General features: G+C 43.0%; 1 protein-coding gene across 1 annotated transcript; it reads left to right on the forward strand.

Annotated features, from left to right (window-relative positions):
* The first annotated feature begins 11,861 nt into the window (after nucleotides 1-11,861).
* On the forward strand, nucleotides 11,862-14,463 carry KCNJ15 (potassium inwardly rectifying channel subfamily J member 15). Its single transcript, XM_010124999.2, has 2 exons — nucleotides 11,862-11,994; nucleotides 12,334-14,463. The coding sequence occupies exons 1-2, from the start codon at nucleotides 11,927-11,929 to the stop codon at nucleotides 13,478-13,480; spliced, it is 1,215 nt and encodes a 404-aa protein (XP_010123301.1). The 5' UTR covers nucleotides 11,862-11,926; the 3' UTR covers nucleotides 13,481-14,463.
* The last annotated feature ends 11,645 nt before the right edge of the window (nucleotides 14,464-26,108 follow it).

Below are 26,108 nucleotides of genomic sequence, written 5' to 3' on the forward strand. Positions count from 1 at the left end.
ATGGAGGCGAGTGCAATGGAAAGTGCTTTGCACAGAGCTTGCCTGTTATTATAGACCTGGAGCTCACCCTGGAGATGCAATAGCAGGAGGGAACAGAGCTTTGCTTACTCCTTCCCCATGGCCTGGCAGGTCCTGCCACCCCATGAGCTACAACATCAGCCCTTGTAGGAGGGAAGGCGTGGGCAAGGGTGGAAAGGTGGTGGTCCTGGAGCCTTCCCCCTGCCAGCCTGCTGTGGGTTACAAGAGGAATCCTTTGCTCTCAGTCCACTGTCTTTCACTAAGATGCTCATGGCCTGAAATACCCTATTAAAGGGAGCATAGAACGACATAAGCTGAAAACTATCATTTCCATATAAAACTCCCCAATGTTTCTCACCATTAATCTTTGACTTTTTTTTCATCCCTCTCATAAAATATCAATGCATTCAAGAGTGTTACTGAAGTACTTAGAATCATATAATCATAGAATGGCTGGGTTGGAAGGGTCCTTTAAAGGTCATCTAGTCCAACCCCCCTGCAGGGAGCAGGGACATCTCCAACCAGATCAGGTTGCTCAGAGCCTCATCCAGCCTGGCCCTGAATGTTTCCAGGGATGGGGCATCCACCACCTCTCTGGGCAACCTGTTCCAGTGTTCTACCACCATCATTGTAAAATTTTTTTCCTAACTTCTAATCTAAATCTACCTCCCTCTATTTTGAAACCATTACCCCTTGTCCTGTCAAAACAGGCCCTACTGAAGAGTTTCTCCCTGTCTTTCCTGTAAGCCCCCTTGAGGTACTGGAAGGCCGCTATAAGGTCTCCCTAGAGCCTCCTCTTCTCCAGGCTGAACAGCCCCAACTCTTTCAGCCTATCCTCATATAAGCACAGTGGAAACACATACCAGCCAGGAGATTATGCTACTTTTACTTTATATTTATTAATGTTTGAATCTCCTTAGCACTCCACAAATACAGCTCTGAGTCCCAAGCGCGCAGTAGAGATCGGACCCCATGCACCTCCGCCCGTGGGCAGAAACTGAGTATTCCCATGGATGATACTGGGACTCTCTCCTGTTTCTGCTCTGAAATGACAGGTATAACTAAATTCCTCTGGAGGCCTTTCCTCCCTCTCCTCTACACGCTCTCTCTCTCCTTCCCCCAAAATGTGCAGAAGTAGAAAAAAAAGGCATTTTTCCATTCATTGCATGGAGAGTATGAAAGCTTGGCACACAAGTGAGCTATGTACTGGAATTTGGGTGGGTCTAGGAAAAAGCACAGACTTCAGTGGAAAACATATATGGGTGTGTGTGTATGTGTGAGAAAAAGCCTTTTAAATCTTAAATTAACCACATCCATGGATTGGTCAGGAAAAAAAATATGAGAAAGCTGCCCTGAAATAAAACTCTTTAGCAGTACTAAGAATAAGCAACCTTACACCAATATGAAACTGTCACTGATATTTTTAATTTGTCCCTGACCACTTCAAAGACGCAGGTGAAAGGCCCTAGTTTGTACACCAGTGCAGCATTTTAATGGTTTGTAGGACCCCCATAACTGTTTCTGTCCCCCCGGGAGCTGTGGCCACCCTCTGTGGGGCCAATGAGGAGGCAGCGCTTGGCTGGGGGCAGTGGCAGGGCCGGGATGGGATAGGAATGGGGACAGGGATGGAGATGGGGATGGGGACAGGGTGCGTGAGCCTCATGGTGACACCAGTTGCCTCCTGGGGACTGTGTTGTGACCATTTGGGCAGTGCTCTGGCAAAGCTCAAGGGGAGAGTTGATTGGACGAGGACTTTGCTCTGAGACCATAGCCACAGATTGTGGTTACTGGTCATTTTGGATGTGTCTGAGACTTGCCATTTGAGAAAATTATTTTGTGTGAAGATCTAGAGACTTAATTAAGAGTAATAATGGCACAAAGGGAAATATAAGTAGAAGAAGATGCATTCACAACTGACTCTAGATACACCAAAATCTCCCAATACTCTATATTTGAAGCAGCTTGTGCTTTACAGAATAGGGAATGCATTATTTATGAAAACACACATACTCTGAGGTAATATTTTAAATAGTAAAAATAAGCCTATGATTTTTATATAAGTGCATATATATGCTTGCTAGTGAAATATCACGTCTTGATGTTACTGGACACTGTTGAATTTTGTTTCCAGTATTTAAAAGTTTTAACATTTTGTTTTTGTTAAGTAGCTACCAAATATTTGTCTGAGATCAAGTAGAACTTGCTCTCTGTTTATCAAATCTGCACAATCAAGGGAAATGGGTGCTTGGTGCAATTTGAAATCTTTGTAGTGCAGAGAAAATGGAGTAGGAATGAACATTTTTGAAGCTGTTGTGTCCCTGAAAGGTAATACTGGGCACGGTTACTCTGTAATTCACAGTAAAGTAATTCATTACCAAAAAATAAGTAAGCAATCCATATGTGTCTCTGCTATGCCAGTAGCATCGTCTGTGCTTTGCCTAAGAGAGAAAGATGCAAATTTAAAATTTAAAAATCATTAGGTGTGGGTAACGGAAGTGGGTACTTCATCTCACAGGCTGCGTTTTGCTAGCATGAAAGAAGAGTCACTTTTTGAAAACATTTTCACTTCATGGAAACACAGACTGAACTTGTTCACACAGGTAGGGCAATCCTTCATAACCAAATATCTTCCTGAGATAATCAACTTGTAGCAAGTTTTAAGCTGAAAAACCCATCCTTCTTTCTTGGAAATGAGCTTTGTAGTATTGCAAAAATCACAAGGCCAAATTCACTGATGTGTCCTCTCCATGCAGAGAAGCCATAAATTTGGCTTAATTAGCAGGTTATTCTGCATTTATTGTTACTCTGCCTTGATGAAGCAGCACAAAGCAACTACACCATGCAGGTAAGAGAGGCCCAGAAACTGTGAGAGGAAAAGCTTTCCTACTGTAACAGGGTCCATATTCCTGCCTGGTCAAGGTGTGCTATTTCCCCAGTTAGATTTGGTTCTGTCTACATTAGGCACTGGATGAACACAAGGTTAGCAATATACAGACCTTTAAATATTTTTTTTTTTCCCTTGCCAGTTGCCTTGCCTTTTGCAGCCCTACCATTATTTTCAATACTATTGAGATTTTTACATATTTAAAAGGTGCAGACTGTTTTTTTTTTTTGTTGAAAATTCTTTTTATAGACTGGTATTTCGGTTTTGAGATTTAGTGACTGCATAGAGATGGAAACTTATAAACATGTTTATTTCGGCAGTGTTTGTGAATGTGTACATACAGTGGGATATTTGTAGGGTACTAAGGTCATTCCTCTATCAGCATAATGTCTCGTGGTATGGGCTAAAGGAATGCTGTGATTTACGGGAAATGCAGCTTTCACAGGGAGAAAGTACTTTCAAAAATCTGCCACAGCAGAAGCCTGACACCCTGCAGGGAGCCTCACCTCACGGCCACACCTGCACTGAGCTATGAGAGCCCTGCCATGCAATGACTAATTAAAAAACAAAACCCAACTTGACTGGGAAACCGTGCGTGCATCATGCAACGAATTGGCATCGCAAATGGTAATTAAAAAGAGAGCTGCTGAGCCACTGGGTGTATTCGTACTGTATGGTTGACATACAGGTAGGAGCTGATGCCCCTGCTCATCAGAGTGAGATAAGGCTGGTGCTGGGACCCGGTGTCCAATGTTGGGTTTGAGGGTCAGGGTATCTGTAGTCCAAGAAAGGAAAGGGAGACACAAGCCACTCTACATGTTTTTAAATATCCCACTGCTGCCTGATAAATACCTTTCATGTACCAGCCTTGGTAGCTGAGAAACAGGGAGAAGCAGCAGCCCTGGGGAAGGCAGACTGCAGATGTTTTAGCCAGCTTTCGTGAACTATCAGCGAAGTGCTAACGTTTCTCCCTGCCTCTTGCATAACCATGACTAGGCACATTACCATCCATTTTCAGCCACCTGCTGACAATTTAAATTAAAAATCTAGAGTAAGTGCCTAGTTTTGGTTTTGTTTGCTTGTTTGTTTTTAAATGAAACTGGATTCTTATTAGACCAAGAAATTAATTTGGAGAAAAAAGCAAACAAACAAGAAAAGCAACCAGACAGGATTTCTGTCCCACTAATGCATCTTCAGGTCTGAAAAAAAAAGCAGCAAATTTCAAACCAACTGCAGATTGGCAGGTCAGTTGCTCCTAGTTTAACTTTATTATTATTACTACTGTTCAACGGTAGAGTAGGCATATGCCGGCTTGTGAAGCAATAGCTGAGTATTGGGGAGGTTAAAAACAAGGTGCTGTCGTGTACCTGCTGTGCAATTAGTGAAAACAAGGACACAGCCAACTTAGGATGAGCAGGGAACAACAGTTCCGGTAAACTGAGGTAGCAGCCTGGTCCAGTACATTTGTGCTCCACACTGACCTGGGAGGGGACTCCCTTCCCTATGAACTCTGGCAGACTCAGCAACCTGAGCAGTAGATGGGTTCAGACTCATTATTTTCTATATTGTTATAAAAGCCGCTCCCATGTAACTAAAATACTAGAAGGAAACACAGTCAGTCGTCCCTCGGTTTTGTACAGAAACATGAAACTGTCTTGGCACATGAGCTTGTGCGGTCAGATTATACCCCGGTGATTTATACTGGGAGGTATATAAATAAGCATAAAGAAAGGTAAAATATGCCTCTGGGCAAACAGCTCAACCACCTTAAGTCCCAGTCCTGAAATCAGAGAAAAAAGCAGTGCAGCCTCTCTGGGTGGCTTTGCCCAGCTGGTTTTCCCTGGCAGCTGTGCCGCAGCGAGGTGGCCTGTCCTCGCGTCGGCATGTGGATGGCAGCGGGGAGCTGCATGAAAGCACGCTCTTGCAGCAGCTGGAGCAGCTGGCTGCTGAAGCGACCATTCCCAAAAAAGGAATTAAGTACTTAAGTAGGACCTACATAGATCTTAGTTGTCCAAGTGAAAAACTATTTTGCAGAAAATCCCTGCCCAGCCTCTGTTTTGTGCTGGAAGTGCTCACCATGTACAGGTGCCTCCATTTCTGACCCTCACTTTGCTGGGTGCATCTGGGCATGCCACAAAGCACCCTATAGGGCACCAAATTGATTAGTTTATCTCTTTCCTAAGCAAGAACAGACAGAAATTAGGTATTCCTTGGCTTGTCTTCAACCTTCTCCCAACACGCCCCCTTCTCTGCTTTTCCACCTCCCTCCTGCACAGCAAGGCTCCCAGAACTGTGTTGCTGCTGCTACTCACATTCCCAAATCTGACCATCAAAGGAGGCAGAGGTGGGATTCCTCCCTGTGTCTGAGGTTATTTGCTCCCACATTTCCACCCTTGCAGGGGAGTTCACTGGTATGGAACTGGGGAGATGGGGAGGGGAGACTCTGCACTTGCTAATGAAGCTGGGTCACTGTGTGGATGAGGATTTATAAGGCCAGAAAGCAAGAAGGCATCGACATTACTCTGTGGCCAAGCTGTTAGGGTGCTCAGCTGGCCACAGAGAGCATGAGCTTGTCTCTCCACCAATAATTGCTTATGTGTTTGCACTCTGGCTTCCCGAAGGAAAAGACACCAAAACTGTCTTAACATGGATGCAGAAACATCCCAAAATATTTTATTTGTGTTGGTTTTGGAAATGGCTATTTTGTTTTGACTGACACATTAAGTAAACAAATGAGTTAAAAAGTGTGTTCCCTTGTGGCCAGGGTTGAGGAAAACCTCAGCCCAAAGGGTTGAAGCCTTGCAAAATTTGAAACCATTGAAAACAGAGTCATATAACGGAGAGGTGCGGAATAGGTGCTGCAAACCTATGTTAAGACACTTGCAGAGCATAAAACAAAGTGCAGTCTTGTGAGAAACAACTCAGCTGTCACAGCTACAGGCTTCTCTGCTGGTGTTGTAAGCACAACTAGTTTGGATCTTTTGTTTCACAGAGAGTGGGAAAGAAGAGAGGAGTGGGATGCTAAGCAAAATGGAGGAAAATAGGATAACAAGATATAACCTCGTAGAAAAGAGAAGTACCTCCATGAGAAAGAATGACAGGAGCTACTGAAAGCCCCCAAAGGCATCCTAGAAGGGAAGAGTGGAGGAATAGTGGTAGTGACTACAAAACAGGACAACAGTAGGTGCTAAGATCTCTGAAGGTCTGGTCCTGGCCTTAGTATCGACTGCTAACATCGACTGGCACAAGACATCACTCCGATCCTCCCTTAAGCTCAGTTCCTTCTCCATGGCATTGCTGAGATGTTTGCCTGTGCCAGAGTCCTGCGGTGAGGGGTCACTACTGTTCCTACAGCAGGTCAAAGGTGTAAATGAAAGTGGAAGCACAAGGTATGAGCTCCATCAGCATAATGCAATAATACTGTCCATTTTAGCCTCACCGAGCAGTTCTGGCACCCAGCTCTCCAGAAACAGAATGGCCAGGCTCCCAAGAGTCTGTTTAGACTTGTCCATGTAGAAAGAGCCAGGTAAGGTTTGCAGAGCAAGAACAAGGAAAGGTTTAGTAAGCATCACAGCAGAGGCAGGTTTTAAATGCTTAACTGTGCTAATGAAGTGTTTGAAACTGAAAAGAGTTTGAAGCCACAATAGGCCAGCAAGGGAGACATTCAAAAGTATTGAATGTTGCACTGCTGAAGAAAAGCCGTTTGTGAAAATAAAAGCTCAGAACAGGTTTCTGGGGAATCTTTCTCTCTTTTCCAGCAGCATTGTATAAGCCATATTACCGAACACAAAAAAGGAGAGTTTCAGAAACCGATCAGTTTACTTCTTTCTGAAAGAAGGTGAAGGTTCCCAGACTGAAGACTCTGCATGGTCAAGTCCCCTGTTCATCCACAGAGCCCAGGCTGGAGTGCAGGTTTTGGGAAGGACAACAGCTCCCTTGCTGTGCTTTAGCTGTTCAGACGCTAGTGGTATGTGCTCATTCTCCACTTGGAGGCCTGATCCAGAGACCTGTGAAATCACTGTGAGCTTCTCCATTAACCTCAGTAAGCTTTGAGTCATCTTTTGCCTTCTCTCTGCCTGCTTGGTTGTTTTCCTATTTGCTTGCATCGGTGTAGGTTCCAAGGCTCATCTGCGTAAATCAATGGTTACTGCAAAGCCTTACATCCTGCTCTTGGAAAGAACAAGATTCCTGCACAAATCTCCCTCAGAAACAATGCACCAGGAGACTTCTCCAGCTTTAATTCATCTTCCATGGCCAGATGTCAGGCAGGCAGCCTAGGAGAGACCAAGATGGATTTGGGTTTTCACTCTCTTTATGCTGCTCTGTAACCGGTTGTAGCCCCGGCCTTGCCGTGAGTGATGAAAACCACAATGCTAGCTCCTCACTGCACCACTCGCCCTCACCTCCAGTGCAGTCAGCTCTGTAGCCCCCGGCTGCTACCCTGCCTCAGATTTGGCTGGGACTCTCCTTTCACCCACGCCAGGGTGCCCAAGCCCGGGGACAGCCACCATTCACTGGGGCTGCCATGCACTAATGGGTGGCTCTACGGAGGGATGAGGAGCTAAAGGCACACATTCAGGAAATGATTTTGACTTGAGGAGGTATTTACAGTTCTCTTGGCTCAGTCCTTTTGTGAAAGAAACTAAAAATGTGTTAATTTAGTTTTTAAAGGCAGCATCTTTCACAATATGACTGACTGCCAGCCTGCCTGTCGTTACTCTCAATGCTAAAGGACTCTTGTATGACATTGGGGGTAGCAGTGTCCAGCTGTGTGACCACATGCTGCAGCCGGTGGCGGAGGTGAAGCCCACTTTTGCAAACAGTGCTTCCCTCCCTCTACTTCTGCTCTCTCCTTCTGTGTTCCATAACTCAGCTACAGAGGAGGATTTTGCTGGTTGACAATTGTGAGGCATAACCTGGTGCATAGCCCAGAGGGAGGAGGGCGTTCATGCTAGGCAGAGCACTGAGAATTCAGGGGGGACTTTTATAACCTACTGGACCACATCAGACCTAGGAAAGATCTAAAGATTATGTTGTTCTTTTCAATGTTTTCTTTCCTCACCCCTGCTTTTTTTTTTTCTGTGCCAAGCCTGCTAATAGTTTATGCTGGTTGAAAAAACAGTTCAAGTTTTGCCCCTGTATCAGAGTGGCAGTGAAGCGTGTGTGAGGGTTTGCTCAAGTGGCAAAGCATATCTGATTTGAAAAAAAAGCAAACAGCTGAAGCCATTCGAACAAGTCATGCTCCCGTACACTTTCAATCAGTTGTGTCTGCCAAAAGAGATCTTGCACAAGCAAATCTGGCTTCATGCAACAGGAACATTTTTGCGTGTATGCAAGCTGGCTTTGACTTCTTGATAATGTGGTCTCTGGAAGCAGTGTTAATGTTCTTGTTATATCCCTGGCTGCTGGAATTACCTTAATATCAAGGTATTCATGGTTGGTGGTTTGGTATGTAGCTCTACATTTTATTGACTTTGTCTGCACTAAACTTCCTTACCAGCATGCGCTCTGACAGGGAGTCTCCTTTGGCTGTTCCAAAGGGCTGGTGAGGAAAGGAGGTAATTCATAGGATGTTAGAGTGCTAGACAAGTCTGAGACTATTTAATTTGCTTCCCTCTTGAAGTATCTGTTTCCTTAACCGTGCTTCAGTTCACTTTTATTTGCAGTTACAGTTTGAGTAGGCTTTTTTTTTTACAGTAATAAATAATACTTTACCAGTGTAAAATCAGCTAGCTGACAGTAGATGTTCTTTTAATTTGGAAATGTATACAGGCGTATTTGCTTATATTAACTTACTGTGGTAGATGTGCTTTCTGATGTAGAGGGAAAGGAGTAGAAACCAAACAAACCAAAATCTTTCAGCTGAGGTGCTGGGGATGGTTGTCAGGGTGATGTGATGTGCCTATATAAGATATAAGATGGCAAATAGTAATGTAGGTGCTATAACATGGATTTTATACATACAGACACTCACAAAGCATTTATTGCAGAGTATTGTACTGGTCATTTCGCTCAGGAAGCAGTGGGGAAGTGGAGAGCAGGGGAGAACCCCCCCTCTGAAGCCCAGTTTTGTTCTACTCTTGTTTTTATTAGAGTTTCTTCCCGCAGATAACTGGTGCTGGCTGCTGCCAGTGACAAGGGAAGGGAGCAGAAGCAGGGCAGCTCCGAGGCAGCGTAACAGATCCTGTCTTCCCGTATCAGTGTGGCAGAGAAGAAGGGAAGTGTTTCTGCAGGGAAAGGAAACCAAGATGGATCTCCCTGGAGAGGAAAAGAGCACTGGAAGAATTCAGGATCACACAGGAAAAAGTGATGTAAGAGAAAAAAATAGGAAGCAAATCAACACAAAAAAACACTCTAAGACCAAAAATAGCACCAGAAATTGGCTGGGATTCATTTCAGGAAATCACTGTAAAGCTGAGTAACTTGTCACATACAGAAATACAAATCAAGGGAGGACACAAAAAGATGACAAGGAAGCTCTGATACAGCCTCTTTCGTCTATGGTGGATGCCAAAATTAACAGCTCTGCCATGCTGACCCCGCATGTGGAGATCAACTTCACACATGGGGACAGCGGAGAGGCACAGTGAGAAACAGCTTTGGTTGTGAGGTGAAACACAGTCTGGAGCGTGCCAGACATTGCCTAGGACTGCAGCAAATCTTTACGTCTTGCGTTGAGCCTGAAATGGCAAATTTTGCAGCTGTCCCTCTGTCGGTGTAGTCCAGGGAAGATATTGTGCCTTGCAACTACATTCTCACCTCCCATCTAGTGGGGACAACTCTTCTGCTATGGGCGTTTCGGTACACCTGTGATGTTAGGTGTCCTCCACCAGGTCTGGAAATGTAGCAGGCTGCAGTGTCAGGATTTTCTCCATTCAGGGCTCCTGGACAGGGCACAATGTACTTCAGGGCAGAGCAGAGGGAGGGACAAGTACACTTACCAGGCCCTTGTGCAAGTTGAAATTGTGGACCTGGCTGGTGCTGCAGATGAATGGCGCAGTGTATGTGTACCAGCTCTGGCATATGAAGGATGTATCAGAGCCACAGTGCCTGTGGGGCTGAGCCACTATGCACAGCATGCCCCGTGCATCCCAAACATGCTAGATTTTTTACACATATGCTGACCACTCATGCAGAATCTAGTGTTTCTTGAACATGGTAGAGCCATGGTGGGTGGGGTGTGCTGAGTGTCCACGTGCCCCTTGCCTTGGGCCACCCCTGACCCTGACCAGGGAAGTCTGGTCTTTGCCAAGCCTGCGAGCTCTGTCCCTGCCCCACCACCTCAAGCCCACCAGCTGGAGCACTGAGGAGGGAAGGTGGAGCCTTGGCCGTCTCCATCCTCGTGGCCTCCAGAGGAGGAGGAGCCGGCAGCCCTGGGGAGCTGCTCCCAGGAGCAGGCGTCCAGGTAGGCTGAGCAGGGGGATGGGATGGGGACGCGTCCCTGGTGATGGATTGGAAAAGCCAGCTATCTCCTGGCCTAGCAATTTTTAACAGGGAAATTTGTTCTGACAACATAGTGTTTGTGCCTAGAAGTAAAGGCTGTGGGGAAATGTACTTGAGAGGAAGAGGTGTACTTATTTCGGGACAGATTTTTGCATGCATTTTATATCCACGGTTTATCCAGAGTGAGGTTCAGCGTGGGGAATGGAGCCTTTTCACTAAGCAATACGCATTTTCCTAAGATTTCCCATTAGAGGTTGCATGTATTTACTGCACACTGACACTAGTGCTTGATTTTGAGTTTGCCTGAAAAGCAGTTGCATGTAGGCTCCTTCCCACCCCTACCCCTTCCACCCTCCCTATCCCCGCCCCCCCCCCCCCCATTTCCTCCCGTTGTTCTTTTTCAGATCACTTGAAGGTTTTTTCCTGTTTATTATCCGGACATGCTGTGCACTGTGTGTTGATTTGACTGTCACATAAGGAATCTCCTACTGGGATCATTGATGTGTGCCTTTCTTTTATATATATATATATATGTACATACACTTATGGCAATGGTTCCTAGACTATGGAAGAGAAGTGTTGGTGATTAAATCAAAACTGGAATGAGGTACAGGTGTTAATGGGAGTTAAGTCTAATTACCCTTTCCCAGAAAACCTGCAAACCTGCAACAGTGTGATGGGTATAGTCATAAACAAAAATTCTCCTTAATTGACATAACAGGAAAGGTACTTCAGTGAGCAATTATGCTGATGTCCTGGACTGGCACATTTGTGTACCACAAATATATCTTGTACTTCCTGCAAAATTCTTTTAAGTAGCTCTAAGGAAGATGTTATTTTTTTTTTTCCCCAGTGTTTCACGAAAACGAATCACTTGCTTAAGGCTCTTTTTGAGGAAAACAATGGAACAAAACAATGCTTTTTGTACGACCTGCCAAAGCACAAAGGATGCACGGGATGGTTTTTTTTCTTTGTTGTTTTTGTCAGCAGGAAGTTTTGTTGTTGGAAACGACTATAACATGCACTGTCCTTGCTCCACGTAATCACTGTCTGGTCCTGCAAGCCGGGTCCTGTTACTAGCCTCATCAAACTGGCACAGGCACCGTTCTGCTTCACTTTGCAGGCTTTGTTCTGTCCCGAGTGCCTGCACATTTACTCCCCATCTGGACTGATGCACAGTAAATAAACTTGAGGAGTCGGGTGGTCCAATGATTGCTGGGTTCGCTCGGGTCAGGGCCCAGGGTTAGAATGCTGACGTTGTGAATTGTCTCCTTTTTTTTCCCTTAGACTGCTTAAAATCCAAGTACTGTATAGTGCAAACGTATTCAAAGTGTTTTCAGGTGGAAATATTCCTTTCCAAAACTCGACTTTGATGTGTTCAGGTCTGCTTTGTTTCCCTCTAGGTTAGCTGTAGGTTTGTAACAAAGAGTCAGATCCGATTGAGTAAATCACTTGTGGAAGTTAATTGTTCACAGTGAAAGCTGGTCTGGCTCATTTTGCCTCCGTCGCAGGAAGAGAAAGAGGTGGTGTGCTGGATCTGCGTTCTAAACCAAGCATTGACGCGACTTTAATTTTGATCAGATGTCTCTCTTCAGGGCATTAAAGAAAACCTGCTCGGTAATCAAAAAGAGCCTCTTCTCTAGAGAAATGTAAGAAAAATATTTAATGTATTTTACAGAAATAAAGTACTAATATAAAATTTCAGCTTGGTCAAATTTTTTTTGCAGGCTATCATAAAAGAAACCTACTTCTCCATATTTGGCAGTCACCAGAATCAACGAATATTTTTTTTTCCTGGAAAAAAGAATATAAAATTATTTTAATGTCAGATATTGTATGATGGTAACTTTGTATTCCAACTGTTTTTCTTCACTGCTGCTGTGTTTAGATTGTGCTTGTGCCTTCTCTCCATGAACATTTTCAAATGCTTTTCAGAATCAGTTATGTGCTTTTATTTCATTAACAGTCTTCTTTTATTCTCTCCTTAGGACTGAAGCAGTGAGAATGGAAACAACAAAGATCAATATGTCCCGTGTCCCGCTGGTTAACGGAGGCATCGACACCGCCATGCTCAAGGCACACAAACCTCGTGTGATGTCCAAAAGTGGTCACAGCAACGTGCGGATAGACAAAGTCGATGGCATTTACCTACTCTACCTTCAAGATTTGTGGACTACAGTTATAGACATGAAGTGGAGGTACAAACTCACCTTATTTGCTGCTACATTTGTTATGACCTGGTTCCTCTTTGGAGTTATCTATTATGCCATTGCATTCCTTCATGGTGATTTAGAAATGAACAAGTTTACCCCAAAGCGCGAGCCGTGTGTCAAGAATGTAGACTCTCTGACGGGGGCATTCCTCTTTTCCCTGGAGTCACAGACAACCATTGGCTATGGATTTCGTTTCATTACAGAGGAGTGTCCTCATGCCATTTTCTTACTTGTGGCCCAACTGGTCATCACCACCTTGATTGAAATCTTCATCACAGGTACCTTTCTGGCCAAAATTGCAAGACCTAAAAAAAGGGCAGAAACTATTAAATTCAGCCACTGTGCTGTCATTACTAAACACAATGGAGAACTTTGCCTGGTGATCAGAGTAGCAAATATGAGAAAGAGCCTTCTGATACAGTGTCAGCTGTCTGGGAAGCTTCTTCAGACATACGAAACCAAAGAAGGGGAGCGGATCCTTCTGAATCAAGCCAGTGTCAAGTTCAATGTTGACTCCTCTTCAGAGAGTCCCTTTCTCATTTTGCCTTTAACCTTCTACCATATTTTGGATGAAAGCAGCCCTTTGAGAGATCTTACACCTCAGAATCTCAAGGAGAAGGACTTTGAGCTTGTGGTGCTCCTGAATGCCACGGTGGAGTCCACCAGTGCTGTCTGCCAAAGCAGGACTTCCTATATCCCTGAAGAGATCCACTGGGGCTACGAGTTCGTGCCTGTGGTTTCTCTCTCTCCAAATGGAAAGTACGTTGCGGATTTCAGTCAGTTTGAGAAGATTAGGAGAAGCACAGATTCTACTTTTTACAGTATGGACTCTGAAAAACAAAAACTAGAGGAGAAATACAGACAGGAGGATCAAAGAGAGAGGGAACTGAGAACGATGTTGCTACAGCAGAGCAATGTTTGATTGAAGGACAAGCTATTTGGATTAATCCTTTCTGCAAACTGAAAAAAACATATTCTTTATGCTGTATGTCTGCTATGAAACCAGCAGTGAAGTCCTTTTCAGTGAATAGCTTTGGTGTATAGTAAACCTATCCCTTTGTTTGACTGAGTTCTTAATCAAGTATTCTGTAATTAGGCAGGATTTCTTTGTCCACGATCACGACTTAGCAAAGATTGATTTGTATTAAGTCTCTGCCTTACACCGCCACTAAAAGCAGAAACACCACTTCCTGCTTGGAAAGTGAAACTGGATGCACTGTGCTGATTCCTTCAGATATTTATTTGACGTAGTTTTACTGTGAACATGCATTCGCAGAGACAGCACGCAGTACTGCTATAATAAAATATGTTCCTTTAAAATATATATATTTAAAATGTATATTCTTGTACCAGGTATTGCCTTCATGGGGATTCCTGGCACTGAAAGGAAGCTGACTGGAGAGACAAATGGTTGGATGTGGGAAGAGCCTGCAGGGAGGTGATAAACTCCTCCTTAAATCTTGAAGGAGGGTGACAGAGCAGTTGTGCTGGGTGGTGAGGAAGGGAGTTCGCTCTCTGTCTCTCCTACTCAGAGCTTGTATTGTGATTGTTTTGCAATCACTCACTTTTTTTAACCTTGTTAATGTCGATTTATATATAATAGCAAAAAGGGGAGATGAGGGCAAGATACTCAGAATCATAACAGTAATCAACTAAGGTTAATGCTGGCTTTGAGACACCTGTTTTTCATCCAGTGTAAATAGTTTGTAATAGCAGCATAACAATACACTTCTACAAATTGCTTGCTTTGCTATGGACAGTATTTAATTTTGGTTAAGAGGAAGCTGTATAGTATCTGTAGACAATATTTACTTTTTCTGGCAAGCATAAAGGACAAGCATTCCTTTCATTCGTTTCATTTTCGGTCTATTAAACCCATTCCATTAATAAAGGCATTCAATTTGAGCAGCTCCTGATCTCTTTGTGGCACGGGGGGAGGGTGTAGTACCTTCGAGATGTTGAAAGAGCTGAATGCTTGGCATAGGCAGTGGCATCCAGCACATAACTCAGGGACTCAGCAGATCACTACAGTGGTCGGATTACGGGTAGCAAACCAGGTAGCAGTGGTGTTCACGTAGCGTGCCTATCATACATAGGTCAGTTTTTTTAAAGGGACTTAGAAACTATTTCTGACTCAAATAACTTTGGCAGCTTTCTGAATTCTAGAGATTTTGCTCTTCTAAAGCTTTGGCAAGGAAAAACTGTATTAAATACGAGTTTTGGGTCTGTGGGCCAGGTCTTGGCCTGAGAGCCACCAAGGCCTGCAGTGATGAAAGGACTTTTGGCACCATTACACTTACTGTTACTGTGCTTAACTTCCTGGCACCGTGTGGCCTAGCGGAATGCAGTCCTGCAGTCTGCTATACAATATTCTATACAATAAATTAATCTAGCTTGGTGCCTAAAGAGGCATGCAGAAAGTTGAGCACAGAGATGCCTGCGGCACCAAGAATGAATGTCAAGAAGAAGAGAGCTCCTACTGAGGGGGATGGTGGTGGTGAGAGGTGTCATGAGGGGCTTGGAATTCCTCATTTACATAAATGGTTAGCTCTCCTGTATGAGAAGTCAGAGATCCAAGTATTTGTCTGAAGAGAGAGACAACTTAATCCAAGAAGGTTCCCTACCCACTAGAATGCAAGTAATGTTTCTCCAACCATTGTAATTGCAGGGCCCACCTAGCATTTTTGGAAAGAATTTCCAGGTGATATTATGCTGTGCTGTCACACATGTTTTCATTTGCAACCACATATAGAGGATGGTAGTGTTTAAATTATTGATTATTAATATTCACTTGTCATTCACTTTGTCTGATTGCTTGTTTTGTTGCAAGGAAGTGTGCATGCTCCATGAATTTTTGCAGTCACTTTGTAGACATGAGGTTCATGTCCTACAACTCAAAGAATACTGCTTTGGGATACTGAAAGTGTACAGATGTCTCAACCCTTCTGCCAAACCTTAGCCTTCATGTTTTGATAATCAAACATACACTTCAATTATTTCTTATCTGAGTAAGTGCTCAGATCATTCCTGAAGTCATTGTCACAGCTGTGTATTGACTGTAAAACAGCTTCACCAACAGCAAGTGAGCTGGTTCTTCCCCAGAAATACCTGATAATGAACTCATCTCCTTCCTCCCATCCCCTTCCCATTCCTGGAAATAGAGAGAGATGTATCATTTGTATCTTTCAGGTGAGAGCTCCATCCACTTTGATAAACTTGTTTGTTATTGCACTTTCTTGCTTGTATCTTAAGAAATTCTAGTGTGTTGAGCCCTGTAGGGGACACATGTGCCAAGTCTCAACGGACCTACATATTTCTTGAATGTCAGATCTAGGACGTCCTGTGGGTACCCAGCTGCAGCAATGTACTTGTGTGGGGACTTTTGTGGCAGCTATTTAGGAGCCTAGAGACTAGGCTGCTCCAGGCTTTGACAGCTGCTGAGCAGTAATTTTTCAGGCTCTTCACTTTGGGAACTGAGGAAAAGGAAAGAAAAGAAAAGGAAAAAGAAAAGGAAAAGGAAAACACTAGAAATCTTTGGCAAAGTCAAAGCAAATCTTCATCAGGTGGTGAGAGACTGTACAGTAGTATTATAAACATACATTAGTATAATATATAATGTACTGCTCTTCATTCATTCCGGCTTCAGATCACAGTCTTACTCTTCAACAAGCTGTACATTTCCTTCCTGCCTTTGTGTAAGCATAACTCCCATTGCTCTATCTGCAATTTAAGAAGAGCAGAAGTGGTCCTGGAGCAGTATGCTTAGCTGCAGAGTCCTGAACTGCAGTGGAAAAATGCCATGTCATGTGGATCTGATATGAATCACCAGCAAACCACAACCTCTCACTGCTTGTGGTAAGCTCTTCTGGTTGTGTAAACACAGCTATGGTGATTTACCTCGGCTGAGGACTGATAGGAGTGAGAACCAGAAAGAAAAACTTCCATGGCCATCCCAAACTTGCCTCACCCATGAGTAAGGACTGTGCTGCCCACATGGTGATTGAGAGTGTGAGAGCCTTCTTGTCTGTCGACTGCTTGTCCCGAGGGTATCAGGGCAGAGCATCAACAGCTCCAGCAGGTCAAATCCCTACACAGCCGACAGCAGCACCTTCGCACTGCTCTCTCTGCCCCAAGAATGGCAGATATCGCTTTGGGAACCACTGAGATGGATGATTATACTATTCTCTAAAATGTACTAACTTTATTAATAAATGTAAATTAACTCTCAATCAGAAATTTCAGGGACTAAAGAAAGCAGTGGAGCCCCATCTCCGTGTGGGCACTAAGTGCATGAGTATGCCTGTCAAGTAAATCCTCCGTTCCAGTCACTAGATCAGTGAGAAGAAAAGTCACGGTAAAGTAAAATTTACTTTTTAAAATTTACTGAGGAATATGATGTATTTATCTTTCTTTTATTAGTGAGTTATCAGTGAGCAGAACATTTTTAGAATCATTTTAATTACATTTGTGACTTGTACAGCACATACGCTGAATGGGAACTTATTTCAGCTCATGGACCATTTCTGAACTATTTGCTTTGGCTTTGGCTTCAATACTTCATTGTTCTTTTTTTTTTTACCTCTTTTTTTTTACTTTTTTTTTTTTTCTGGGGAGGTAGGTAATTGAAGAAGCGTAATTTCACTTCTGTTGCTTCCTTGCAATGACTTAGGAAGGGAAGAAATGAACCCTCAGAGACTGCAGGCTGACTGTGCCAGAGTCAGATCCACCATCCTTCACAAATGTTTCACTTTATCTTCCAAACTGATGACAATGTTTGTGGAAAATAAAATTTGACAAGGGAGCATAGTGGTCTCCAGAAAAATGTAGTTCTCTGATTTTCTGAATAGAGATAGGCGTGCAAGTAGCCATTAGGTCTAAAAGATACTGAGGGAGTGGGGAGGGGATACAGAATGGAAAAACAGAGACAGCAAAACCCATTCATGCAGACTCACACTCACCCATATGACTGAACATTTCCCACTTCCATAGGATGCCAGGTTAAAAAAATCAAAGCTCTTTCAGACTTGCTGAGATGACTCAAAGGACTGGGAAAAGTGAACGCAAGTTCTGTATTTGAAGAAACGTTCCAGATGACTTCTGAATGTGTTTGCTCAGAGTTAGTCTGATGACAGCCTGATCTTGAAAGAGAAGAGGTAAGACTCTGTCATGACTCTATCAAATCTCTGATGGAGAGAAGCTTAAAAAAGCATAGTGTATGCTCTAGCTCTTGCTTATTCATTGCTAATGTACTGTTTGGCTGCAAAGGAATCATGTCCCGGTCACCCTCATGTTGTTGGGATTACATGAATAAAGGAATGTTACCCTGACTTGCCTGCTCAACCTTCGGCAGATACTCTCAGCAAATATTAGATTACCAGAACAGAGCCCTTTTAATGCAATAGGTACTGGTTGAACATCCTGTACTTAAATGGCTGGAAAGAGCTTTTGGAACATTTCCAGGAAGTCATATATTCCCTTAGCAGAGACTGTTCAGAGCTGCCCTGTCCTGCGTTAGCACATAGTACACATAGCAAAACAACATAATTCCACAAGTAGCACAACAAACATATGCTTTTTGCGTCTACTCTTAAAAATAAATTCCACAATGCTCACTGTGCGTCTCACCATATCATATGACTGTTATATTCATTCCTTCATTACTATGCCCTATAAATGTTTATCCAGACAAAATATGACATGATGATGGACGTTAGTGATACTGAGAGGAGGAAAGTCTTTAAGGACATAGGATTTATGACTCTGACAGATATGTTGCCATGAATCTTTCACAGCGGACAAAGACTGTGCTGCTCTACCTGCTTGCTCCTCTCCTTTGCCCAAGATCAGCATCCTCAGGACCAACAAAACAAACAAACCAACAGCAAAATGGAGCATTGCCTGACACTACTGAGGCTCCAGCTGAGATTCAAATGTGTGGTGGGCTCCGATGAAACCAAAACCAGTTCATGTTGGTAAGTTGGTGCTAAGATCTTGCACTCTGGAGTTGCAAGATACGTGTTTTGTTCTGCTGACTTCCATGCAGAGCAAAAGTGTCCGATTGGCACAGCAACATAAAGCTGTCTCTGGCCACCCTCACTGTATTTGCTCTCTCTCGGGAGCACACTAGCCTCAAACTAAAATGCAGTGAGTCTGAGTTGCTACACATTAAAAAGGGCTCAGGCGTCTGAGGAAGACTGAACAGATGGCTCCAGTACACATTAATGGCTTTTGCAGTATAAATTTTTCACCTCCCATAGACCTGTTTCAATGTCTTTTCCCCTCTACTGCTCATATTAAGCATCTAATTATCTAATGCTGGTTAGGATCATAATTTATTTATCTTTCCTTTGCAACAAAGATATATACTTGAATCATAAGCAGAGTAAGATTTCACTTAACAACTGCGGTTAAACAACAATTTTCAAGTTAGAGAATTGTTATTCATTCTTTATCCAGTGAAATTGGTAAAAATGGTCTGTGAAATGTACCCTTCACTGTGCTCCAAAATCAGAAATATCTCAAAATAAATATCAAAGTCCAAGATCTGGAATGAATTAGGTGATTCATGCTAAATGGCCAATCTTGCTAGTTATAGGAAAAAAATAGATTGTTGTTTTCATAAAAAAGTATCATGAATGCTACCCTGATGGTAGACAAAATTCAGAAAGAACAGTATATACCATAGTAGCCTATGAAAGATGCTTGTTGTAAGTCAGGATAGTTTTTTATTGTAAATCTGAAGACATATAGCTACTCTCCTGTGAGAAACAAAGGTTTAGGCAATGCTCATTTCCCAAAGCATGTCCAACTGATATTCATGCGACAGAATCACTCACTTCAGTCTCAGTGAGGTACCATCAGGCATCTGGGGAAGGTCAGAATGGAGGTTAAGTGTAATTTCCAATGAGATCCCCACATTTCTTCCTCCCTCCCTCTCTTCTCTGCTCTCTTCCATGAATTCATTTTGATAGGATCTGTTCTGTACACCAAGTGCCCTGAAATAGCAGTGAATAACAAATGGCATCCCTACAAGTTCTGTACGAACAGGAAGCATCTCTAAAACCTGCAGACTTGGGTGCCTATTATGAAAGTTTGTGGCTGGCAAAAAAATGGGGAAAATGCTTACCAAAAGACAAGCAAGAAAAAGACCAACAGATAAATACCTTCTTTAAGCGCACAGCACTTTAGAACTGACACTTGTTTTCTTCTTCAGAGAAGTTGCACCTAAGTATAAGACAAGTTGGGTTGTTTTTTTTTCCTAGAGAACTACTCTAAAACTATATTTTGACTTATATCTGGGTGAACATGATAGCTGATCTTTTCTCCTTCAGCCAAAGTGCTTGAAAGCTAGAACAGACAATCAAAACTTATGTTTTGAAAACCAGAAATGGTTGAGTCTTCCAGCTGATATGTTGAAAAAAGTTTACTCAACTGTGAAACATCTATTAATGAAACACCGATTGCTTTATCCTGGCAATTTTATTTATACTAACCTCACAAACCTGGGCAAATCTTTCATTCTGAGATGAAATAAGCAAGCTGAATTTATTCCCTGATAGACTTCTGCCATTCCCCAGTTCTACAGAAAAATGAGAGCTTGTCTGCACATGGAGTTATTCCAGAGCAATCATTTAATAACTCCAAGTAACTCAGTCCGGAGCAATAGTACACGTGGACACTGTGAGACTGGAATGCGGGTGTCTTTCCCTGCATCAACTTCACTGACTTTCATGACTGATTCTATCAGAAATAAAAAAAGAAATAATTGCATTTCCACATGACTTACTCCATTTTACCACTCTCCCAATTTAAATTTACAGGATCTTTTATTCCAGATGCATTTATTCGCATGTGCAGACGAGCCTCAGACTGCAAGGAATGGCTCCAGTTTTGCTCATGGAAGTCGTCCTTCCCAGGAATTCTTTCTGGGTGTTAATGTCACTGAAATCCAGAGGCCAAATTCTTGGCTCCACGGTTCCCCTTTCTGTAGCAGCCTGGCATTGCAAAGAGTCGTAAAGCTGATCCAAGAAGCCAGCTGAACCTTTTCTCTGGCGCGGAGAGAAGCATCATCAAGACCAGGCAATTTCCACTGGAAAAATGAGCCTCATTTTGTTCAAGAAATGAATGTGCTGTAATGAAATTTTACAACCCCCCTAATAAGCCCATTATCAAGATTGTGACAAAACATGAAAAAGCTTTAAGCTTCCAGTAGTTTCCTGCTAACCCAGAAGAATTGTAGCCAGCTCTAATTCTCTTTTGTGATGATCAGTTGGTGTCAGATACAGGTTTGCTTAAACAGTATATTTTACAACCATAGATTTGGCTTTCTAGCTGGAATTTGAACTTAGATTTCATTGCTAATCCATGGTCAGTGATTGAACTGATATTTCACAAATTTGTCTATGGACTTTCATATTCTGAAAGCATGTAATTTAAACATGCCATCTGATATCACAATCCCATCATGAAGCATCCATCTCATACCTGTGTATAGCTGCTAAATAACAGTAATTCTGCCTGTTTTGCTTTTGCCCCTCTTTAGAGCAGGAGGTTCTTTAGTGCTTTATCAAAGTAGTCAATGTGATTTACTGCCATTCCTCTTCATAGCTGGGAAGCTGTGGCACAGAATACCAAAACTGCAAGGGTAAGCCAGCAGGTCAAAGCTGGAGGTGTCACTACCAGGCATCAAAGCTGGAAACTTGAGTTTTAGTCCAGTGAGGTTGCAATTAGGTCACATTAGGCCTGTAAACATTTTAAATATATTTGATGCTACCTAAGAAGTGGTATGTGTCAGATTTTCTATCTCCTCCTCTTGTCATTTAGGAGATAGTTCAAATTCACACTGATGTTTTTAAATCAAGATAAACACCACTGTTACTGGCACAACTTTTGGTCTCCTCCTCAGTTCTCTTGGTCATCCCATGCTGCCATTCCTACCTGTTAGGACAGCCTCTCTGGTTATTTTTCTGTATGTGTGCTCAGTCTCCTTGGCCTCCTTCTCTACAAACATTTGTTGGGCCAAGACGGACAGATAAAAATCCATTTACTCCCCGAGCCTGTCGACAGGAAAGGCGGATTGCCACTGCTGAGATCTGTGGCTTGATCTCCAGGCCTAGGACAGACAAGACACTGGTCTGACTGAGAGCCACCCAGGTGTTATATCCTGAACCTGTCCAGATATGTCACCTGAGTTACCCCACCAGGACATTGGGAAGCAGAGCCTATGAAGACCTCCGTGTTCCATTGGACTTTCTCTGCATTTCTTTAGTTATGTGATGACTGGAGTCACTTTATTGCTCATATGTATCTTCTTTACCCAGATTGGACAGTACTTGACAAGAGCAAGCTCTGCAACTTAATGCTACTAGCTGATGGCTAAAATGCATGATCTTGCTCTCCGTCATCCTTCTCCTACCTAACTACTGCCAGAGAGCTTTCTTGGGAAAACTATGTTCACAGCTAGGTTTAGAGAAAAGACAGCTGGTGCAGGCCAAGAATATGTTAGCCACATCTTTTCCAATGAAGCTGCATCTAAAATAGCTTCAATTTTCAGGCAGTTACTGAGTGATTTGAGGGGGTGGTGGAATAACACACTAGAAAGAATTAAACTGCAAACAAACTGAGGGGCTGGGCACTAAGTGGAAATATTCTAAATGTGAAGACATCAACTCCAAATGTGGGCTTGGGTTATGGAAATAGAGTATTTGCTGCTAGGGATGCATTTCCAGTCCCACTCCCGGGTCAGTGCGTGTTACGACACTGAATATGTATGTACATGGTGATCTGCAGTATAAATGATTCAGTTGCTGGCAAAACACATGGTACACCAGACATGATCCAAAGTCCCTTGAAGTCAAGGGCCCTTTCCACTGACTTCAAAGGACTCTACATCCATGCTGCAGAGATGGCAAGCCAAGCTCACCACTGGAACAAATGGCGACAGCTCCATGGAAGCCGATGTAACTCTGTTTGGTTGTGCCAACAGTGAATCTGGCCTATAAACTTTGTTCTGCAACAATCAGAGGCTGCATAATTCATTCAGTGGTTCAGAAGATAATCAAATTTTCATGGCCATCAGCATATCCGCTATGTTATGTACCCAATTACATTTTTACTATATCAAATAGTTCTTTTTGGTAATCATTTATTTAAATGCTCCCTTTTTTGTTGCTGTTGTTGAAGCAGTCATGGTCTGCTCACTCTCCTTATCTAAAATGTTGCTTAATCTTTGAAGCCTTCCTCTTCACACAGTGGCAATGTCATAAAATTGATTGCATGATTATGAGTCTGGTTTTCATTTACTAGAATGTTGATCGAGGACAATTTAAATCACTTGACTGGTAAAAGAGCAGAGCGGAAATAACTCTGGACATTACTAGCTCTAGTAAATGTAGCAGCAATTCTGAGCTGGCTCAATGCTGGCCATTTTCAGTTCAGATGTTTGAATTCAGAGAAGACCTTCAAAGCATTGTGCTTTGTCTTCTCTTTGCTAGAAGGTCTTGATGATAAATACCTTGCTCAGTGTTTATGCAAGAAATTAATGTAGACTGTAATGGCAACATTTATGATTGTAAGACCACGAAGACAAAAAATAAGAACTTTATGGAGGAGGGCCTGGTATTCATTCTCCTTTCTGTTGTTTTATTTAAGTCCATAGGCTGATTGCTTGTTCTATTGGATTTGTTCACATTAGCAGCCTGACAAATGACCATCATCTGTGGATTGTGGCAAATTAAGTGCTCCACAGATTTCCATCCCTTTTTGGCCAGCTGAATGAATAGCCTTAATCCAGACAACAGATGTCAAGTGGGGTATAGCTTTTTATGAACACATAAAACATATATGAAAAAAAAATACATTACATGTTGGCAAGAGGAGGCAGTGAATGCAATCAGGGCCCCAAGAGCACTCACAAGCTTTATGTTAACATCGGTCTGGGCAGGAGGAATTTTGTGGTTATGCAGAAGAATGGCACTTATGGGAAAGCAAATGAATATTACACTATTTCATTCTTGTTTGTTCATTTATCCTTATAAGCACCACCAGTGACCAACAAGGAGGGAAAACCCTATTAAAATGTTTATTGCACCTGCCTCCTTCTTTGGTTTGGAGATTTCTTCCCTTTCAGGTAGCTAGCAGCCCCATAAATAGTTAATCTGGCATTTGACACATCTAAGGGACCTGCGATGGAGGAAGCAACAAGGTAGTGATGGGTGGAAATCTCTGATAACGCAAATAAAAAGGTAGCCCAATTACTTTTCGTAAACATGATCATCAGTAAGCTGGTAAAAATTTAACAGCCGTATAAGGAGCTATGCTAGAGTGATTAGGTTTAATTAACACAGAGTCTTTTATCAGAAAGAAATGATTCAGCCTGGTGATTTCTCATTCATGTCTTCGTGAAGGGGAAGGTACATACTCCAGTGTGACTTTGCACCATTTCCTCTGCTTCCCGTTGTTTGTGCAGATGCGAGGCCTTGACTGCGTCCTGGGTATTGTACTGCTTGGAATCGAGCTTGCTGGAACATCAGAAAGATAAATGCTTATCTTTGAAAAATGAAAATACTTTCAGCCTATTAAAAGTATTCATAACTGCATTTGCAGTTACATGAGCCTATCCTGTAAAGGTTTTAGATGTGGAACGTTCATATTTCAGAATAAAATCTACCTCACATTTCACCTATGTGGTGAACTGTGCTGCCAACATTTCTGTCACCCACGAGGTAGGCACCTACATCAACAACATACCATGAGGTAGGTTCTGTGTGATGGTCACTTCTTCAGGAGCACAAAGCATGGGAACAAATGAGTGGGGACGGTTTGGATATTGTACTGAATATCACATGTAATTTAAAGCATGCTACTGAAGATGGAGTCGGTCTCCCTGAATATAGGTTGGGATACGAGTAGTGACATAATCCTGCCCGCAGTCTTCTGCCGGATGACGTCACGTTGGTGACGTAAGCCCTATGAGCACATTTTGGCCTGCGTGACTGGTGGCTAGGTGCACAGGTGGGGTCTTGTTACTGATCCCTCCATTTCACAACCCAGTGATGGCCTTAAAAAGCCAGCTCGAGCCTTCGCTTCTCCAACCACAATGAGTTCTCCACTAGTGTTACTATTCTGCTCCAAGGGCAAACATCACACTGGCTTTGATAACAGTAGTAATCAGGTTTTGGGCTGAATGCATCTCTTGGAAGCCTTTCTAACAGCAGTTTGATGAAACTAACAAAGTCTCATCTGCTTAAGAAAAGCCCCCGAAGCACAGAGAGGCATTGGGAAATATTTTTCGTGCCTGTGACAAGTCAGTTGGAATTTCTAATCTGCAGCTTCCCCACAGCTGCAGGCACCCCTCCAAAATGGGTCTGTCTTGAGGTATTTATAACGTGTCTGTCACCAGGGTAGCCAGGCACCACATGGAAACGCAGCACCCAGGTTTGCAGCTGATGCAGCTCGTCATCGTTTTGTCTCTCTCCCAGGTTCCCCACTCTGGCATGCTTCTCACTGTGTTTGCTCCAAAAGAGCTTGTTACAAACGTTTGCTCCTCTGAAAGCTCCCTCATGGGAATGGTGGGTAAGCCTGGCACCTGCTGCCCTGCAGGGCAGCATCCCCTCCACAGAGAATATGCTTTTAGACACGGCTTTAATTTTTCTGTTGAAGAGTTTGTAGCGTGCAACAGACTTCAGATGCTGCAGCGAACAGCCACATTTAGCTGAACAGCATTTATACTAGCTCTTCAGACTCTTTCTGAATTAACTTCCAGTGTCAAAATCTACTGAGTGTTGCCAGGTGAATACTTTGCAAGGATTACAAGCCAATAAAGAGCATTGCACTTGGTCCCACAAAGCCATGAACTATTTTCCCCTCTAATCTCCTTTCTGACTGATTCTGAAGGTACTTCAACCTGAACTAACTATCTAGTAGCCTGATCAGCCATTTCCTTTTCATTTTGTCTGCAGTTTTCATCCCTTCCTTGTGTTCTGCCCAATATTTACTCGTAGGAGAGTAATCTTATCTGAAAGATTAAATTTCTGCTCTTCAAAGTAAATATGCAGCTTGGACTGCTAGTAAATTATCTGTAAAGTAGCTGATAAAGGAAAATCACTCCCAAGCAGTTCTGGTCTGATCCAGATCTGAAGCCAAGGTAAAGACCTGGGACTCGAGAAAGCAGCCAAGGAATTTGAACATTTATGCTGCCTAACTGGAACATATGTCTGAAACAGTTGCTAGGCAAACTCACCCAGTGCTTCCCAAACTGACTCCATCACTCGGTTTCGTATAGGCTTGCAAGACAGAAGTTTGAAAGTTTTGCAAAATATATTTGGGAAAAACCACTCTAAGTGGCATTTAGGTTACAAACAGCTGAGAATTCATAGGGTAACAGGCATTCCTGGGCAGTGAGGCAGGCCTGTGCCCACCCAACTAGTCACTCAGCCCACCTCGCAGGGCTCAGGGATGGGGACTTGCTGAGCTTCAGTGACTGCCTAAGGCTTTTGTGTAAGCCCTATGAACAGGACAGAGTTTTTACCCACTTTGAATAGTTTGCTCCA

The sequence above is a fragment of the Chlamydotis macqueenii genome, chromosome 1 (assembly GCF_036417535.1).
Source record: "Chlamydotis macqueenii isolate bChlMac1 chromosome 1, bChlMac1.mat, whole genome shotgun sequence".
Classification (NCBI taxonomy): domain Eukaryota; kingdom Metazoa; phylum Chordata; class Aves; order Otidiformes; family Otididae; genus Chlamydotis; species Chlamydotis macqueenii.

Coding starts and splice junctions, on each gene's coding strand:
- KCNJ15 (XM_010124999.2), top strand. CDS start 11,927: ATGTCTCTCTTCAGGGCATTAAAGAAAACCTGCTCGGTAATCAAAAAG. Junction 11,995..12,333: donor AGCCTCTTCTCTAGAGAAAT/GTAAGAAAAATA, acceptor TTCTCTCCTTAG/GACTGAAGCAGTGAGAATGG.